The 13,337-nt window shown below is 46.7% G+C and overlaps 1 protein-coding gene across 1 annotated transcript in view; it reads left to right on the top strand.

The window, feature by feature from the left end:
• The window catches only part of angpt1 (angiopoietin 1), a 58,506-nt gene extending 46,983 nt beyond the window's left edge, over positions 1-11,523 (top strand). The window contains exons 8-9 of the mRNA XM_076011275.1: positions 3,175-3,305; positions 8,525-11,523. Of these exons, the coding sequence (XP_075867390.1) occupies positions 3,175-3,305; positions 8,525-8,688 (295 nt within the window). The 3' untranslated portion in view covers positions 8,689-11,523. The remainder of the gene's footprint in view (positions 1-3,174; positions 3,306-8,524) is intronic.
• Positions 11,524-13,337: the final 1,814 nt, after the last annotated feature.

The following is a 13,337-nucleotide window of genomic DNA, read 5'->3' as shown; positions in this document are numbered from 1 at the left end:
CAAGCTCATTTGTGGTGGTCAGTCTGTGCCCGCCGAATAGCAGGTCCATGTGGGATGGGATCCTCTTTCTCAAGAGTGTCATGAACTTGCACTTCGAAGGTTCAAAGGTGGTCTTCTATCGGTTTCCCCTGAGGGAGATTTGATGGAGATCCCGATTCAGGCTAGCCTCCACTTCAGCCCTATCTGCTGGAGATCTTATGCGAGCATAGAGGGTTAAGTCATCAGCGTACATATACAGCTTTTTCTCACACACTTCAACCAAGTCGTCAATGAAGATTGAGAATAGAAGGGGACCAATGATTGAGCCCTGTGCTTCATCTCCTAGTAAAACCAAAAAAAAAAAAAAAAAAATAGATTCCTGGCCAATCACATTGCTTTCGATTCGGCAAGATTTGGCTCTGGAGTTCCTGATGTAGTTGAGCAGATGTCTTCCCCCAGACGTTAAAACCAATTACTCGATGCCATCTTACTCGAAGAAACAGGCTCCTGGAAGAAGAAGAAAAAAAATGCCTCTTCATCATTTCTTGGCCCGTTCTGGTGCAGCTCGGCCACTTATCATCTGGGGGTGTAATGGATCCCAACGATGGAAAAAAAACGATTGATGCGAGAAGCGGCCTGTCAGGCCGCCACGGTGAAAGTGAAAAATCCCTTGCGGCGATGCGGCTCGGCCGTTCATCAGCTTCGAGGTAAACGGCAAGCGGACACGAGACTGCAAGGTCTGCACTCTATCAGAGCTCGACAAGTCTTCGTGTTTCATTGCAGAGAATCGGGAATTCAATCAGAGAAGCCGCACAACCCTGGAGTTAGGAGCTCAGCCGCTGGCTGGAAAACCTCTCGGAAGGCACAAGTTCCCGTATCTATGTCACATGTCTAAGAAGTTTGCAGCCAGAAAATTGTCGGTACGAGCGACTGAGCCGTGTGACTCGCTCGCACGTCTCGCTTTAGTGGCTTTTGGTCAACTTCCCCCTGCTGTGACCTGCAGCCATTTTTACAGCTGTTCAAATACAGAAGTCGTTTGTCCATTGAAAATGACTTCACGTTTTCCTGCCGAGTCCCTTTTTCTTCCTAGACGTTCGACCTGATGCCCAGCAGTTGCAAACGCCCCGATCCAGAGGTGTCCGGGGTGAGCCTCGGACAAATCCTCGAAACCCCCCCCCCCAACAAAATATTGTTCAGTTGACCCTGCTACTTTCTCATCGGAAAGCTCCCGCTGAGTGCAAAGGTTTCGCTTCCACGCCCGCGGTCCCCCGTCGTCGGCCCGTGAACTCAGGAAATTGCTTCCAGTGAGAGTGAAGCGTACGCAACAACAGGGACCCTGGCGGTGGGCCGCCATTCCTCCCCTTTGTACATGTGAATGCAATGAAGCTCGTCGATCACGGACAGGGATGTGGGAGCGGGGGGCCCCAAAGACGCAGAGCGAAACTTTCTTTGATGGCAACGCAAGAGCCGAAGGGCAAAGACACGCCCTGGACAGGGATCTGTCTCGTTGTCACTTTGCCGAGGAATTTGGCTTGTGGGGAGCAAAGCTTATCATCGGCGCAGACGTCCTGTTTATGGTAACAACCCCAGGGCCGCTTTGTCGCCTCTCCAGTCAGACGGATTGATACCAGATGATGCTCAGTTGCAACATCGACGAGCCCCTGTTTCCCCACTAGTGACGGCACTTACAATTTTTTTTTTTTTCCCATCGTCTTTATGTGACACGTACTGTTGAGGTGAATTCCTGTGCAATGAAATCTCAGTGTTAGCTACCTTTCTATGGTTTGATTTTAGGTCCAGAGGCTAAGCCCCACCTCTGGACCTCCCCTTTTAGTTCAACCCCAATCAATCAGCAACAGCCACTATTAGGACGTCATTGAATTGTATAATCCTGGTTTTCCCTTCCGATTTTCCCTTTTTTCTGATGAGAGAGTGGGTTGGACCTGGGAAGTTGGGCAGTTTCCACCAGCTCGGGCTTGCTCCTCCTCACTTCCAATTCCCTTCAACTGTTTTCCCACCATCCTGGAGAGTGTTTACTCTTTTTGAGCATTCAGCTTTTCTTACAAACCACTCCTCCAAACACCTGGATTCCCCCCTCTGAAGACAGTTGTTTACTATTTTTGAGCATGCTAATTCTTTCACACTCTGCTCTCTCAGTCCTCTGCGCTTTGCGAGCATCCCATTTTTCTCTTTCCAAACTCTGCCGTATGAGCATTTACCGCAACACGTCCGCGTGGAAAACTTCTCCTATTGCACAAGAATGGGCAATGAGCGCGTAGTGGAATATTTGCAAGAAGCTTCCAAAATCAGTAGCCACTTGTCGGAAAGTAGCTCCAGTCTTCAGCGTGGATTTGATGGACAGCGGGAGAAATGCCGCACCGTGTTTTTCAGCGTCTCAGATACGCTGACCAAAGAACCGAGCCAACATCCTCGCGGTAAAACCGACGGGCTGCCGAGTGCTAACCGAGCGCTTTGTCGTCTCCCCCGTCTGAGAACCGACATGAACAGGATATAAACTCAGCAGCCCCTTTTTTTTTTTATTGATTTCAAACCCCGACCGTCAACGAGTAACAAGACCTGACGGCTTATCAGCGAGGTCGGTAGCATCTTTATCTCAGCAGCGGCAGCAGCGGCCAGAGGCCCCAAGTTTTTTGGAGCGCTCTTGCTCTGGAGAGTAGCCCGGTAGCCTCGCGCTAACGCTGTCTCCTAGACTAGCGCCGCCGCCGCCGCCAACAACAACAGCAGCAGCAGATACCAGAGCGTCTGCCGCTGATGCGTTTAACGGGTCGCTCATTGCCCTCCCCCTGTTTACAGCCGTTCCAGCTTGTTGTTGCGGCCTCGTGAATTAAAGCACTGCGGCTCTGCAGATGGAAGCGTGAACCCCTCCCCCCTGACATTCCTCAGACAACCTGCTCTCATGGATTATATTCGTCTCCTGCGCTCGCTCCTTGTTTTATCCCCCCCACCTCACCCCTCCCCCGATTATATATGTGTTTTTCCAGGTGCTCCACTTTCACTTTATCACAACACAAAATAAATACTCTCTCCTGAGACGTCTCGCGCCGTGTGTTATGTCTTCTCGCTGTCTCTTTATTGCTCCCCCCCCCGACCCCCCGCAGCCCTCCTCCCTCTCTTTCACCACCCATGATGTGATCTGACCCCCCCCTCTCCCTCCTCCGTTTCTCTCTCTTCCAGGCTCTTCCTGAAAAGCCACAGCGGGACGGCGGGCCGGCAGAGCAGCCTGGTGATCCACGGCGCCGACTTCAGCACCAAGGACGTGGACAACGACAACTGCATGTGCAAGTGTGCGCTCATGCTGACGGGCGGTAAGTGCAAAACCAAAGGCAAAAATGGAAAACAGAAGCCCCCCCCCCCCCACACACACAAACACACACACACACACACCACTGCTGCTAGGCTGCTTCGTCTGCTGTGCGGATTAAGATGTTTTAGTTTTAACAGTGTAGAGCCTCTAGTTCCACTCTCTCCCCTGAGGGGCCATTTACACGCAGACAGATTTTTTTGAAACCGCACATTTTCAAAAACTCTCTGGATAAAACATGTTTACAGTCGTTTAAAAAAAGAAATTCCCGTTTACACGGAGACACTGGAAACAACTGAAAACAATGTAGTACCTATGCCAGGCCTGGTGTGGCGTTGCAAGTTTGCCCCCTGACAGCGGAAGAAGGAGAAGAGCACCTGAAACACGCCGTGTTTAAAGAAGCAGGAGCTCGCTGACAACATGAGCACCACAGAGAACAGAAAGAAAGATCACGACAGAGTTGAACTTCTGCTTCAAGTTACTTTACACAAAGTCTTACAAGATACATGTTACGGTTGACTGGGAGTCGTGCCAGTAAAAGTTTGCTAACATTTTTGGCATTTAGGTTTCCTGACTCAATATCCCAGTCCCTGTTGTTGTAATTGGTCGTCTGCACCTCACGGCAGCTTAGGTTGCAGGGCGGGAGGAGGGGTTTAGAGCTGTGACATCAGCATTTCCAAAAAAAGGACGGTTTCGGTGTTTACGAACGTTTTCGAAAATGCAAGGCCGACTGTATATTTCTGTGTTTTCAGAGAAGCCTGTCTCAGTGTAAACGGGGCCTCAGGAAAACGCAGCAGTCCTCCAGGGAATGTGGTGCTAGCACAAAATCTGTGGCACAAGGCACAGTGATAACAATGCAAGTCCAAGCTGCTACATTTATTTCACAATTAAAAACATAACAGTGATGTTGAAATCGATTAAATGACCTCACTTTTCATGGTGCAAAAAGTTGGAACAGGGTCAGCGGGTCTCCTCAAACTGCCCCCCTCTCAGTACAACACCTGATTTGTATAAGCAAGACTTTAAATTAGACTTTAAAATGATAAAGCAGAAAATGTTGTTATGTTACCAGTGGTCTCCCGGAATTACATCAGAATGTGGTTGAACTATCTTAACTCTGTGTAACAGAATCAATAAATAAAGTTGGGACCAACAACAGAGGACATATCGTTGCTTCCAGCTCTCTTTCCAATCTGATAAGCCATTTTAGTGAGGCAGTAATCTCCGAGTTGGTCCGACAAACATTGTGATGTGTTATTCTAATAATTAACTTGTGTAATTACCATAAAATCGGCAGCTGGTCTGAACAAACAATCCATTTTATGTGGAACCACAGAGAGAAACTGAGATCGTCTTGACTCTGGGTCCAGGCTGCTGTGATCGTAGCCTGCTTTTTTTTTTAAGGTGCAGCAGACGCTGCTCTTAAGTCCATCTGCACCTGTGAAATTGTTGCTCGGTTTCCCCATTTGCACTGCGGCCAGGAAACAAATTGTAGAAAATCCCCGACTGCTGTTTGAGAGATTTGTGCTGAAGCTGCTTCTGCTGTTTTGAAAATGTAGCTTATGGTAGGAGCCCCATTCCCAACCAATCAAGTTTTCCTGGCAGGAGACTTCAGATGAGAGAAAATGCACCAGATTTAAAAGACGATCACTGAACCGAACTAAACGTCATGCTAGCTTTAGAAATTAGATTTTCTCTTTTGTTTGATTCAGTTCCTGCACAAAGAAGTTCCTGCACATGTTCCCAACGAACATCTGAAATAAACTAGAGGAGAAAAAAAAAAAAAAAAAAAAAAAACTTCCCGGGCATCCTTACTTGGCGAACTGCATTTTTCCGACTCACGTAAGTGCAAGGATGAAACACTGTCCAGCACAGGTGAATCGGACACCTCCAGCACCAGAACAGGAGGTTAGACGTTTTAAAAGAGTTAATGCAGAGAAGAAGTGAAGCGGCCATAAATCAAGAATCACTGCCACGCTCGCCCAATGTTTACGTGTGTGACAGCAGCGGCGGTCTGCGGTCTATCAAGCAGTGAGCGGAGGGAGAGAGAAAAGAAACACTGACCTGATCAAATGAAACGACAAACACTTGCCGTTGCACGACACCGGCTGCGGCCCGATCCTCTGCTTTCACTCACTCGTTACTCGTGCCGTTCGGTCGCTGAGCTCTGCGTCTCCTGACACAAAACACATTGCACATCAAGAGCCTCGGAGGTTCTCTGTCAACTCTTTTTTGGCCACTAGAGGGCGCACGGAAAACAAGCTCCATTTGCGCAGTATTGACATATTAGCACGTTTCACCGCCTGCCCTAAAAGGCCTCTTTTTTTTTTTTAGCTCTTTGGCTAAATGTCGTTCAAGCCATGGTGCGAAATATACATCAATGTTCCGTCGCCCTTATTCTCCTGAGTGTTACTCAGCAGTATTAAGTGACGAGTCATTGAGTCAATACTAATCTCACTTTCCTTAAAATGCAGGAGGCCCATAACAGGGGTGGGGAAACTTTTTGACTGGTGGGCCACAAAGGCGTTGAAAATATTGACTGATGGGCCAGAGCGGGAGCAGATGGATGGAGTGTTTTGGTGACCCACCTCAGAGGAGAAAAAAATATATCATGGGATATGTAGAAAACGTGCTTTAATGTCTATTGAAAATGTGCAGAAGCATTCCAACAAAGTATCTTTAAAGTCTTTAAAGCCCAACGGTGTTTAGCTCTTCATTAAAAATGACTCTTAAAACAACTGAAAAACAGCTATTTTATGACCTTACTTACTATTAATATAATTTCTTTAAGTTTGGCAGGCCACATTAAAAAGCTTGACGGGCTGCATAATAACCTTACAGTATTTCATGGATGCAAGCCATGACAGTCTACATCATAAGAACACATACACATGCACACAAGCTTGCCACTTGGCAGAAACAGTTGTACATAACATTTTAATGATATAAAATAATAATTTTAGACAGGGTAATCTTTAAGACATTTTCATGACCATTAGTGACAGTGATATATCTTTTTTTTTTTTTAGCTTTCGGAACCCCCTTAAGACCACCTTAAATTTTGCTTTGAGGCTTTCAGGGGGTCTCATGGGTTATTTGGAGGGGTCCAACCCCCCACCAGAACCCCATCGTATTTTCGCACACTGGTTCCAGCGCTGTTTCTGATCAGCATTGGCCACTTCTCAGGATATGCACCGTTGTTTTTTTCTTCCTTCTTCCTTCTTTTTTTTTTTAATCTCTGAAAGCAGCCACCTGCCGCGGCTAGCTAGCGATGAAAGGGCAGCTCACTTGTGTTCTAACTAACAGTGACCTCAAAAGCAATAGCAGTAGAGGTACTGTTCAGACCTCTACCACTCAGTCGTCAAACCGCCATTAATGTGCAGCTGTAACACTTATTTGTCTTCCCGGTCGTGCCGTAACTCCTGATTTACTCGCCACACTCAAGTTGTTCCGCTATGATAAAAAAAAAGACAGAAGGCTCGGTGTTGAGAGCCGCCCAGGACGATTGATATCGTGTTTTATTAGCGACACAACAAGCTGAATGTTGTCAAAGAGAGAGGGAGGTTTTTCCACAACTGCTCGTAAATCAACCTGTGCTCATGTAAACAGTTTTATCACCGAGCGACGGAGTAAAGATGGCGAATAAACTCTGGGCATTTTTACAGCTGACGTTCGCTGTGCGTTGCCAAACTTCTGTCCCTGATGTTGTTGTTGATTTTTTTTTTTAAGCATGCACTCTAAATACAGTCAGAAATTATCTTTTTTTTTTTTTTTTTTTTTTCCAAAAAAGGTCATAAGAAACATCCCCGAGTATCGTCTCCAGACACATGGATTGCAAGAGCTCCTCATCTACAATAATGTAAAAAAAAAAATAAGAGCAGTTGTAACCTTGGCTGCAAGTCGGTGCGGCGACCGGCGTTCAGAGCCGCGGCTGGCGGCTCTCGTGAAATGTCACACTGAAGCGGCGCGGCAGTATCGAGGTCTGACGCGGCCGAGGGGAAGCGGACGCGTTTGGTGGCGGAGGTGCGACTGACACGTCGCATTCCCCACGTGCGAGCCGTATCTGACAGGCCGCATCCACGGGATGGCACGGACAGTGCGACGAGGTCACAGGGAGAAGGAGATAATGCAAATTAAATGTTCCCATGTTACGCAAGAGTCTCTCAACTAAAGTTGAAATTCCCAGATATTAAAAAAAAAAAAACAATAATAATAAAAATAATATAATATATAAATTACATATAAATTACCGGGCTACTCTCCAATATATAATTTTTTTTTTTTTATCAAAATGACGTGAAAGCTCCCAGTTCTGGGAATCAGCCCCCTTTGTGATGTCACAAAGTGACGCAGACACCTTTGCCAGGTTTGTCTCAACACCCCCTGCTTTGTTTTGTGTCCCCTTCTAAACGGCAAAGGAGTGCTATTAGCGAGAAAGCTAAAAGCAAGTGAGAGGCTGGAAACAGAGGCTAAGTAATCTTATGAGGTTTTTATTGATGGTTAACGATGTGATGTTGCTCCACTGGGGACTGCAATGAAGTACAAAAGAGAAGAAAATTAAGCTTCTGAGGAGAAACAGTCAACTGCAAGTAGGTAGGTAGGTAGGTAGGTAGGTAGGTAAATAGAGGCAAGGATCAGCGTGTTTGTTTTTAAGTATGGGTAAAAAGCGTCACCTTCAGATGTCGTCAACAAGGGAAACACACCTCAAATTATTTGAACAAGAATTTATCACAGATAAACTCAAATTCAAGAAAGGCGTCAATCTGTTTCAACGTTGACATAACTCGGGGTCGGTGCACGTTGCCCTTTCATCTGGACACCCACATCTGCTTCGTGGGGAATTCTGATGTGATCGGTGTCACCTTGGGAGCAGAATGACATTTTCCCATAACACCCCCCCCCCGCCAGCCAGCCACCCTCGCGCTGACACTCCTCCAAACTCCTTGAAATAGAACGTGTCCGCCAACAGGTAGCGGCATGTCACTGCACTGAACCCAATGACACGCACACACACACACGCACACACACGCACACACACGCACACACACGCACAAAGAGCAGATAGCAGTGAAAGTGTTGCGCAGGCGTTCTCCCCACCATTTGAAACCTGAAACCTCGAGGCCAGGCGACAGAAACCCGAGGTGGTGGCGTTGTCCTAACTCTCTCTTCTCTCGCCCCCACCCTGCCCCACCCCCTCCATACCCTCCGCCCTCCTCTCGGCAGGCTGGTGGTTTGATGCGTGCGGACCGTCCAACCTGAATGGCATGTACTTCACCCAGGGGCAGCACATAGGCAAGCTCAACGGTATCAAGTGGCACTACTTCAAGGGTCCCAGCTACTCGCTCCGGGCCACCGTCATGATGATCCGCCCGCTGGACTTCTCCTAGTCGGCCCCCCCGACCTGCAGACTCCTCACCTCCAGGAGGAGGAGGAGGAAGGGGAGGAGAAGGAGGAGGAAGAGGAGGAGGAAGAGGAGGGGACGCCGTCCATTATACCCATCTTGTCTCATCTCATTTCACCCAGTGAAGGTTTTATTCTACCTATGTGCCCCCCACCCAACCCTCCCACTCCCAGAACTGAGAACCAATCGCAAGGGAGGATGAACTGACCCCCCCCCACCCCCACCCCCACCCGAACTGATTTCTGACTTCTTTTTTTTTAATTTGAAGGAGCAGGGAAAATCAAGTGGGACGGAAGCACGGAAACAATACGGACGACTTGAACTCTCCTGAACGGAAAGCAGCAGCTATCTCGGAGCCCAAGTTGACTCTTTAACTGCGGGACAGAACCAATGTTGATCGCTTTGAGGAGACAATTTGTCATTGTTGTTGTTTTGTTTTTTATTTTTAACAATTTATCCGTTTGTTTGTTGTTTTTTTTGCGCACGGAACATAGTGCAAAAGGTGTTATGTGTCCTACTAAATGTTGTCACTTTCGCAATTATTTTTGTTACCCTAACTGTATGCAGTATCCAATGTGAGCTGAAGTCGTCTTTTTTGTACTGTGTAACGTGTGTAGTTTGTTTTTGTTTTGTTTTTTTTGTTTTTTTTTTGTCTGTAACGTGTATAAAACACACACTTGGTTTTAAGATGACATTTTTAGTCATTCAAACAGGTTTGCTCTCATTATCCGTATGTGCCACATATTCGTGTAATGTTTCGGTGTCAACACAACATTAACACAACAACACAGTGTGACTGATTGTAATTCGTCAAAAACTAACTGCAGCCGTTGTAGCGTGCAGTTTGCATATTAGTCATTTTCATTTTTCCCCAAACTACACTGTGTAGTTTACTGTGAAACATTGTTGGACTGTAGCGTAAGCTTACTTAGCGAATTAGCCTGACATCCCTAAGCAATTGCATACTTCAGGCTTGTTGTAGCAATCAAAAAAAAAAAAAAAAAAAGGTATCTGCAAAAGTACCTTGCTGGTGAGTCTTTCGGAAGGATTTTTAGGATATTTCTGAAACATACAGATGCAATTTACTTCCATTACAGTGGAAACCCAAACCTGGCACACCAGATGGAACATTTCCCAGATCCTTTGGATTTATCTCACATGTGTATCCAGAAAAGCACCCTTAGAAAGCAATTGGAAAGGAAAACTTAGGAGATTATGTCTATCATGTTGAAGTGGACCAATGGATTTAGCGGTGGTTTGTTTTGGCAGGTCACTAAATCTTAGAGGTTCCTTTTGTTACAAGGGGCTCCCTGCTACAGCTAGCTGCTGCTGCGCACGACAGCGTTTAACTAATCTCTCGCCAAGAGATTTGAAAAGTGAAGTAAATTGACCACCTGTTGTCCACCAGGATGAGCCGTCAGTACCATTTTAATGGTCTTCTCACGAGAAGGTGCCACCCGGGTCTGAGAAAACTGCAGCGGCTTCCTCCATGCAAGCTTCTAACGCTGCTGCCGTTGTTTACAACTCGTAGTAGCTTCTTCTTCTGCTCCTCTTTGGTGGCTTGGATCTGTTTCTTCTCACTCTCGTTCCTCCTGCCTCCTCATGCTCAAAGGACGCTGACGGGATTCTTGAGACGATGAGACGGGAGGTGAAAATGCCGTCTTTTTGAGATTTGCAAGTGAGATTTCAGAGGGGAAATATGAGCGATCCATCTGCTGTGCAAGATCAAGTCCCAACCAGAACCATTTCGATGGATGAATAGGTTTGTTAAAGAACAACAAAAAAAATCCATCCCGGAGATATCGTTGACCGCTAATGGTTATGAGGGCCAGTTGTAGTATTTGCTGGGAATTGCACACGAGCCGTCATGAGAGTGTGTAATTATTTTTAAGAGGTTGAGATGCGAGGCTTTTATTGGATTACATTCTGGACCGGGCTCAGCTTGCTTTTGTTGTTGGCCGAGAAACAAGCAACACCTGCCAAGGGTTCGGATTAAAAGCACTCTCCTCTCTTACCTCTGCCCCATGTAAAAAAAAAAAATACACAAGGACTCGCGACCAAGACACTTTGCAGCAGCGAGTACATGGAGGACATGCTTGATAGATAGATACCTACTTCACGAAAATGCACGCACAGACGCGCACGCATACATATTGTGTTTCTCCAAATTTTATTACGCTTCCATTTACAGAGAAAAAAGCAAAATGCAAATTCTTCTCATTCATGCAGAAAGATCCGTCCTTCTTTTTTTTTTTTAACCATATTTCCAAGCGCCTCAGACAGAGCGCGCATCATTGAGACAATTTCCATCCAAAATATTTTTCTCACACATCGACATGACATCAGCCTCAGAATGCAGGCTGTTTCTGTTTCCCGTCAGTGAGGGGTGGGGTTGGTGGGGTGAGAGGGTGAGATGAGCTGCAGTTGGACAGGAAGGAGGATATGAATGAATCCAATAAGCTTTCCTGTAAACACTTGCTTCATAACTTCCAGCTTATGACAGAACAATCTACAGTGGACTATTTACGCAGAAGTACAACCTGTGAAACTACACACAATGGGTTTATCAGCAGGCTTAAAGTTTGCCTCATTTAACGAGAGCGTCGTTCTCCCCTTTCCGTTTTTCGTTGTGCCAGAAGCCCGACAGTGTTTAGAAGTCGAGATGATGATGAACCCCTGGAGAAATGTGCCTTTGATGACTCCGCTTTTACCTCATTTCCAGATTTTGCAGACGTATTTAAACACCTGTGTTTTTCGTACCGTGCTCAGTGTTGTGTCGCTAGATTGAATAAAGGAGCATGTGATGCACTCATGTTTTCCACCTGCCTCCGGGCCGTGTTTTTTTTTTCTTTTTGACGGGTGATGCGATGACAGACGCCAAGTCAAAGTCGGGCTGTGAAAACTTTTACCCTCTTTTTTTGTGCCCCCCCCTCCCACCACACACATACACACACACACACGCACATACCCCAATCCCCTTGTTTAACTTCAGAAAGCATCAGTTCACAATACAATCTGGAGCATCGGCTTAAACCCACTAATACAAACCCAATAGTCTAAGTCATGCAGAAAAAGCTTATTGCTGAGAAAGACCTGAGATAAATCCCACAGATAGACCTCTGTCTTTTTCAGGGCCCAACCAGATGGAGCAAACATTAAAGCTCCCTCTCTGCCCAGGCGGCCTAGTGGCTATTGTCCTCCTTTGCTAGTTCACTCGCTTGCTTCCTTGCAGCATTGACAGATTGCCCAAGTGTCAAACGATGCTGTCGGGACCTGTAGTGTCTTTCCATAGTTGGCATTCCTGGACCTAATCAGAGGTTAAACAAATTACCGCCGGCCTGCAAAGCGCTGCCCGTCCTTCAGCGGCTGCGATGACCCGACACCCTCGCTGGAATGTTTCTCTATAGAGAGACTGAAGAGGGTCCGCGCACGCTGGCAAACACCTATGAGGGTCCTGAGCCTTGTCCTTTGTTGGCGCGAGGGCCGGGAACCACTTCGTCTCCGGTGGACGTGCGGGAAATCCAGTCTCACGCGTCGTCAGCACACACAAAAAACGTCCCTTCCACGGTTTGTTTTGGTCAGGACGCTAAACAGAGGAGCCGCGAGGTGACAGGACCCGCAGAGGGAGGTCGAGGGGCGGCTGCGAGCAGACAGTGTTGGACCGCAACCAAATCAGATATTGCAAGTGCACAGTACCTGCAGTATAAACATGAAGGGCCTGTAAATTCTGAAAGCAGACCACCTGCTCACAGTGGGAAGAGTCAAAATATTGAGGGCACGTAAGTAAAAGAAGACGTGAGAGTTAAAATTGGACGTCTGCCTGTAATTCCTGTCTGCCCCATAAAAAAAGTAGCAGTAAAACTGTGGGGGAAATGGTTTCAATACAATCTACAATCTGGGATATCTCCATATGGTATTCTCATGTTAAAGGCACCCAGCCTCTTTTCCCAGCCGTTTTCCTGCCTTTTTTTTTTTTATTATTTGTATTTTGTGCATGCATGTGTGCCATTCGTGTAATGTAATAATGTGAAACATCGCTTTCTCGTTAAGATCGAGCGAGCTAGCAAAAAATGTGGCCACGAGTTGCGACGTGAGTTCTAGTTGATAAATGTCAGAATCTTTTTATCATCGTGGTGTTTTTCGACACTGGTGAAGGTGAATCTGTCTATACAGCATCATCAGTAAAATATAAGTGCGAGGCAACAAAGACATCCTAAACCTTATCGCAACTTTGAACACTGGACGGTGCCGGACTTGACTTCAAAAGCCATATGGAGCACTTTCTAAACCCTTTCCTATATTTATCTGGTAAGGATATCCCATAACGAGTGTTTGGAGAAGGGGAGTGTGCACCGTCTGCCACGTTCAATCAGACCAATCAGATGTGTCACTGCTACTTGAGGCTTCCTGTTGTTTTCCGTCATGCGATATCCACCCTGTGGCTCGTAGCCGCCATTCACCGGGGTGTTTGACTTGATTTTGGCCAAAGTGAGTCTGGAGCAAAGAGAAGCCAAAGTTGACCGTGGAGAAAAGCCCTCAGGAATGTTTTCTGTTCTTTCTTGAATCTGATAAAGCTGCCACTAGCGTTCACGCTAACGTGTTTATCTGTGGCTGTTGTTTACAGGTCCTAGCCTT

Source organism: Nelusetta ayraudi, unplaced genomic scaffold (genome assembly GCF_046127955.1).
Source record: "Nelusetta ayraudi isolate G7.1 ecotype Tasmania unplaced genomic scaffold, CSIRO-AGI_Nayr_v1 ptg000135l, whole genome shotgun sequence".
Classification (NCBI taxonomy): domain Eukaryota; kingdom Metazoa; phylum Chordata; class Actinopteri; order Tetraodontiformes; family Monacanthidae; genus Nelusetta; species Nelusetta ayraudi.
The sequence above is the reverse complement of the archived record's forward strand: the minus strand, read 5'-3'. Positions and strand labels throughout refer to the sequence as shown.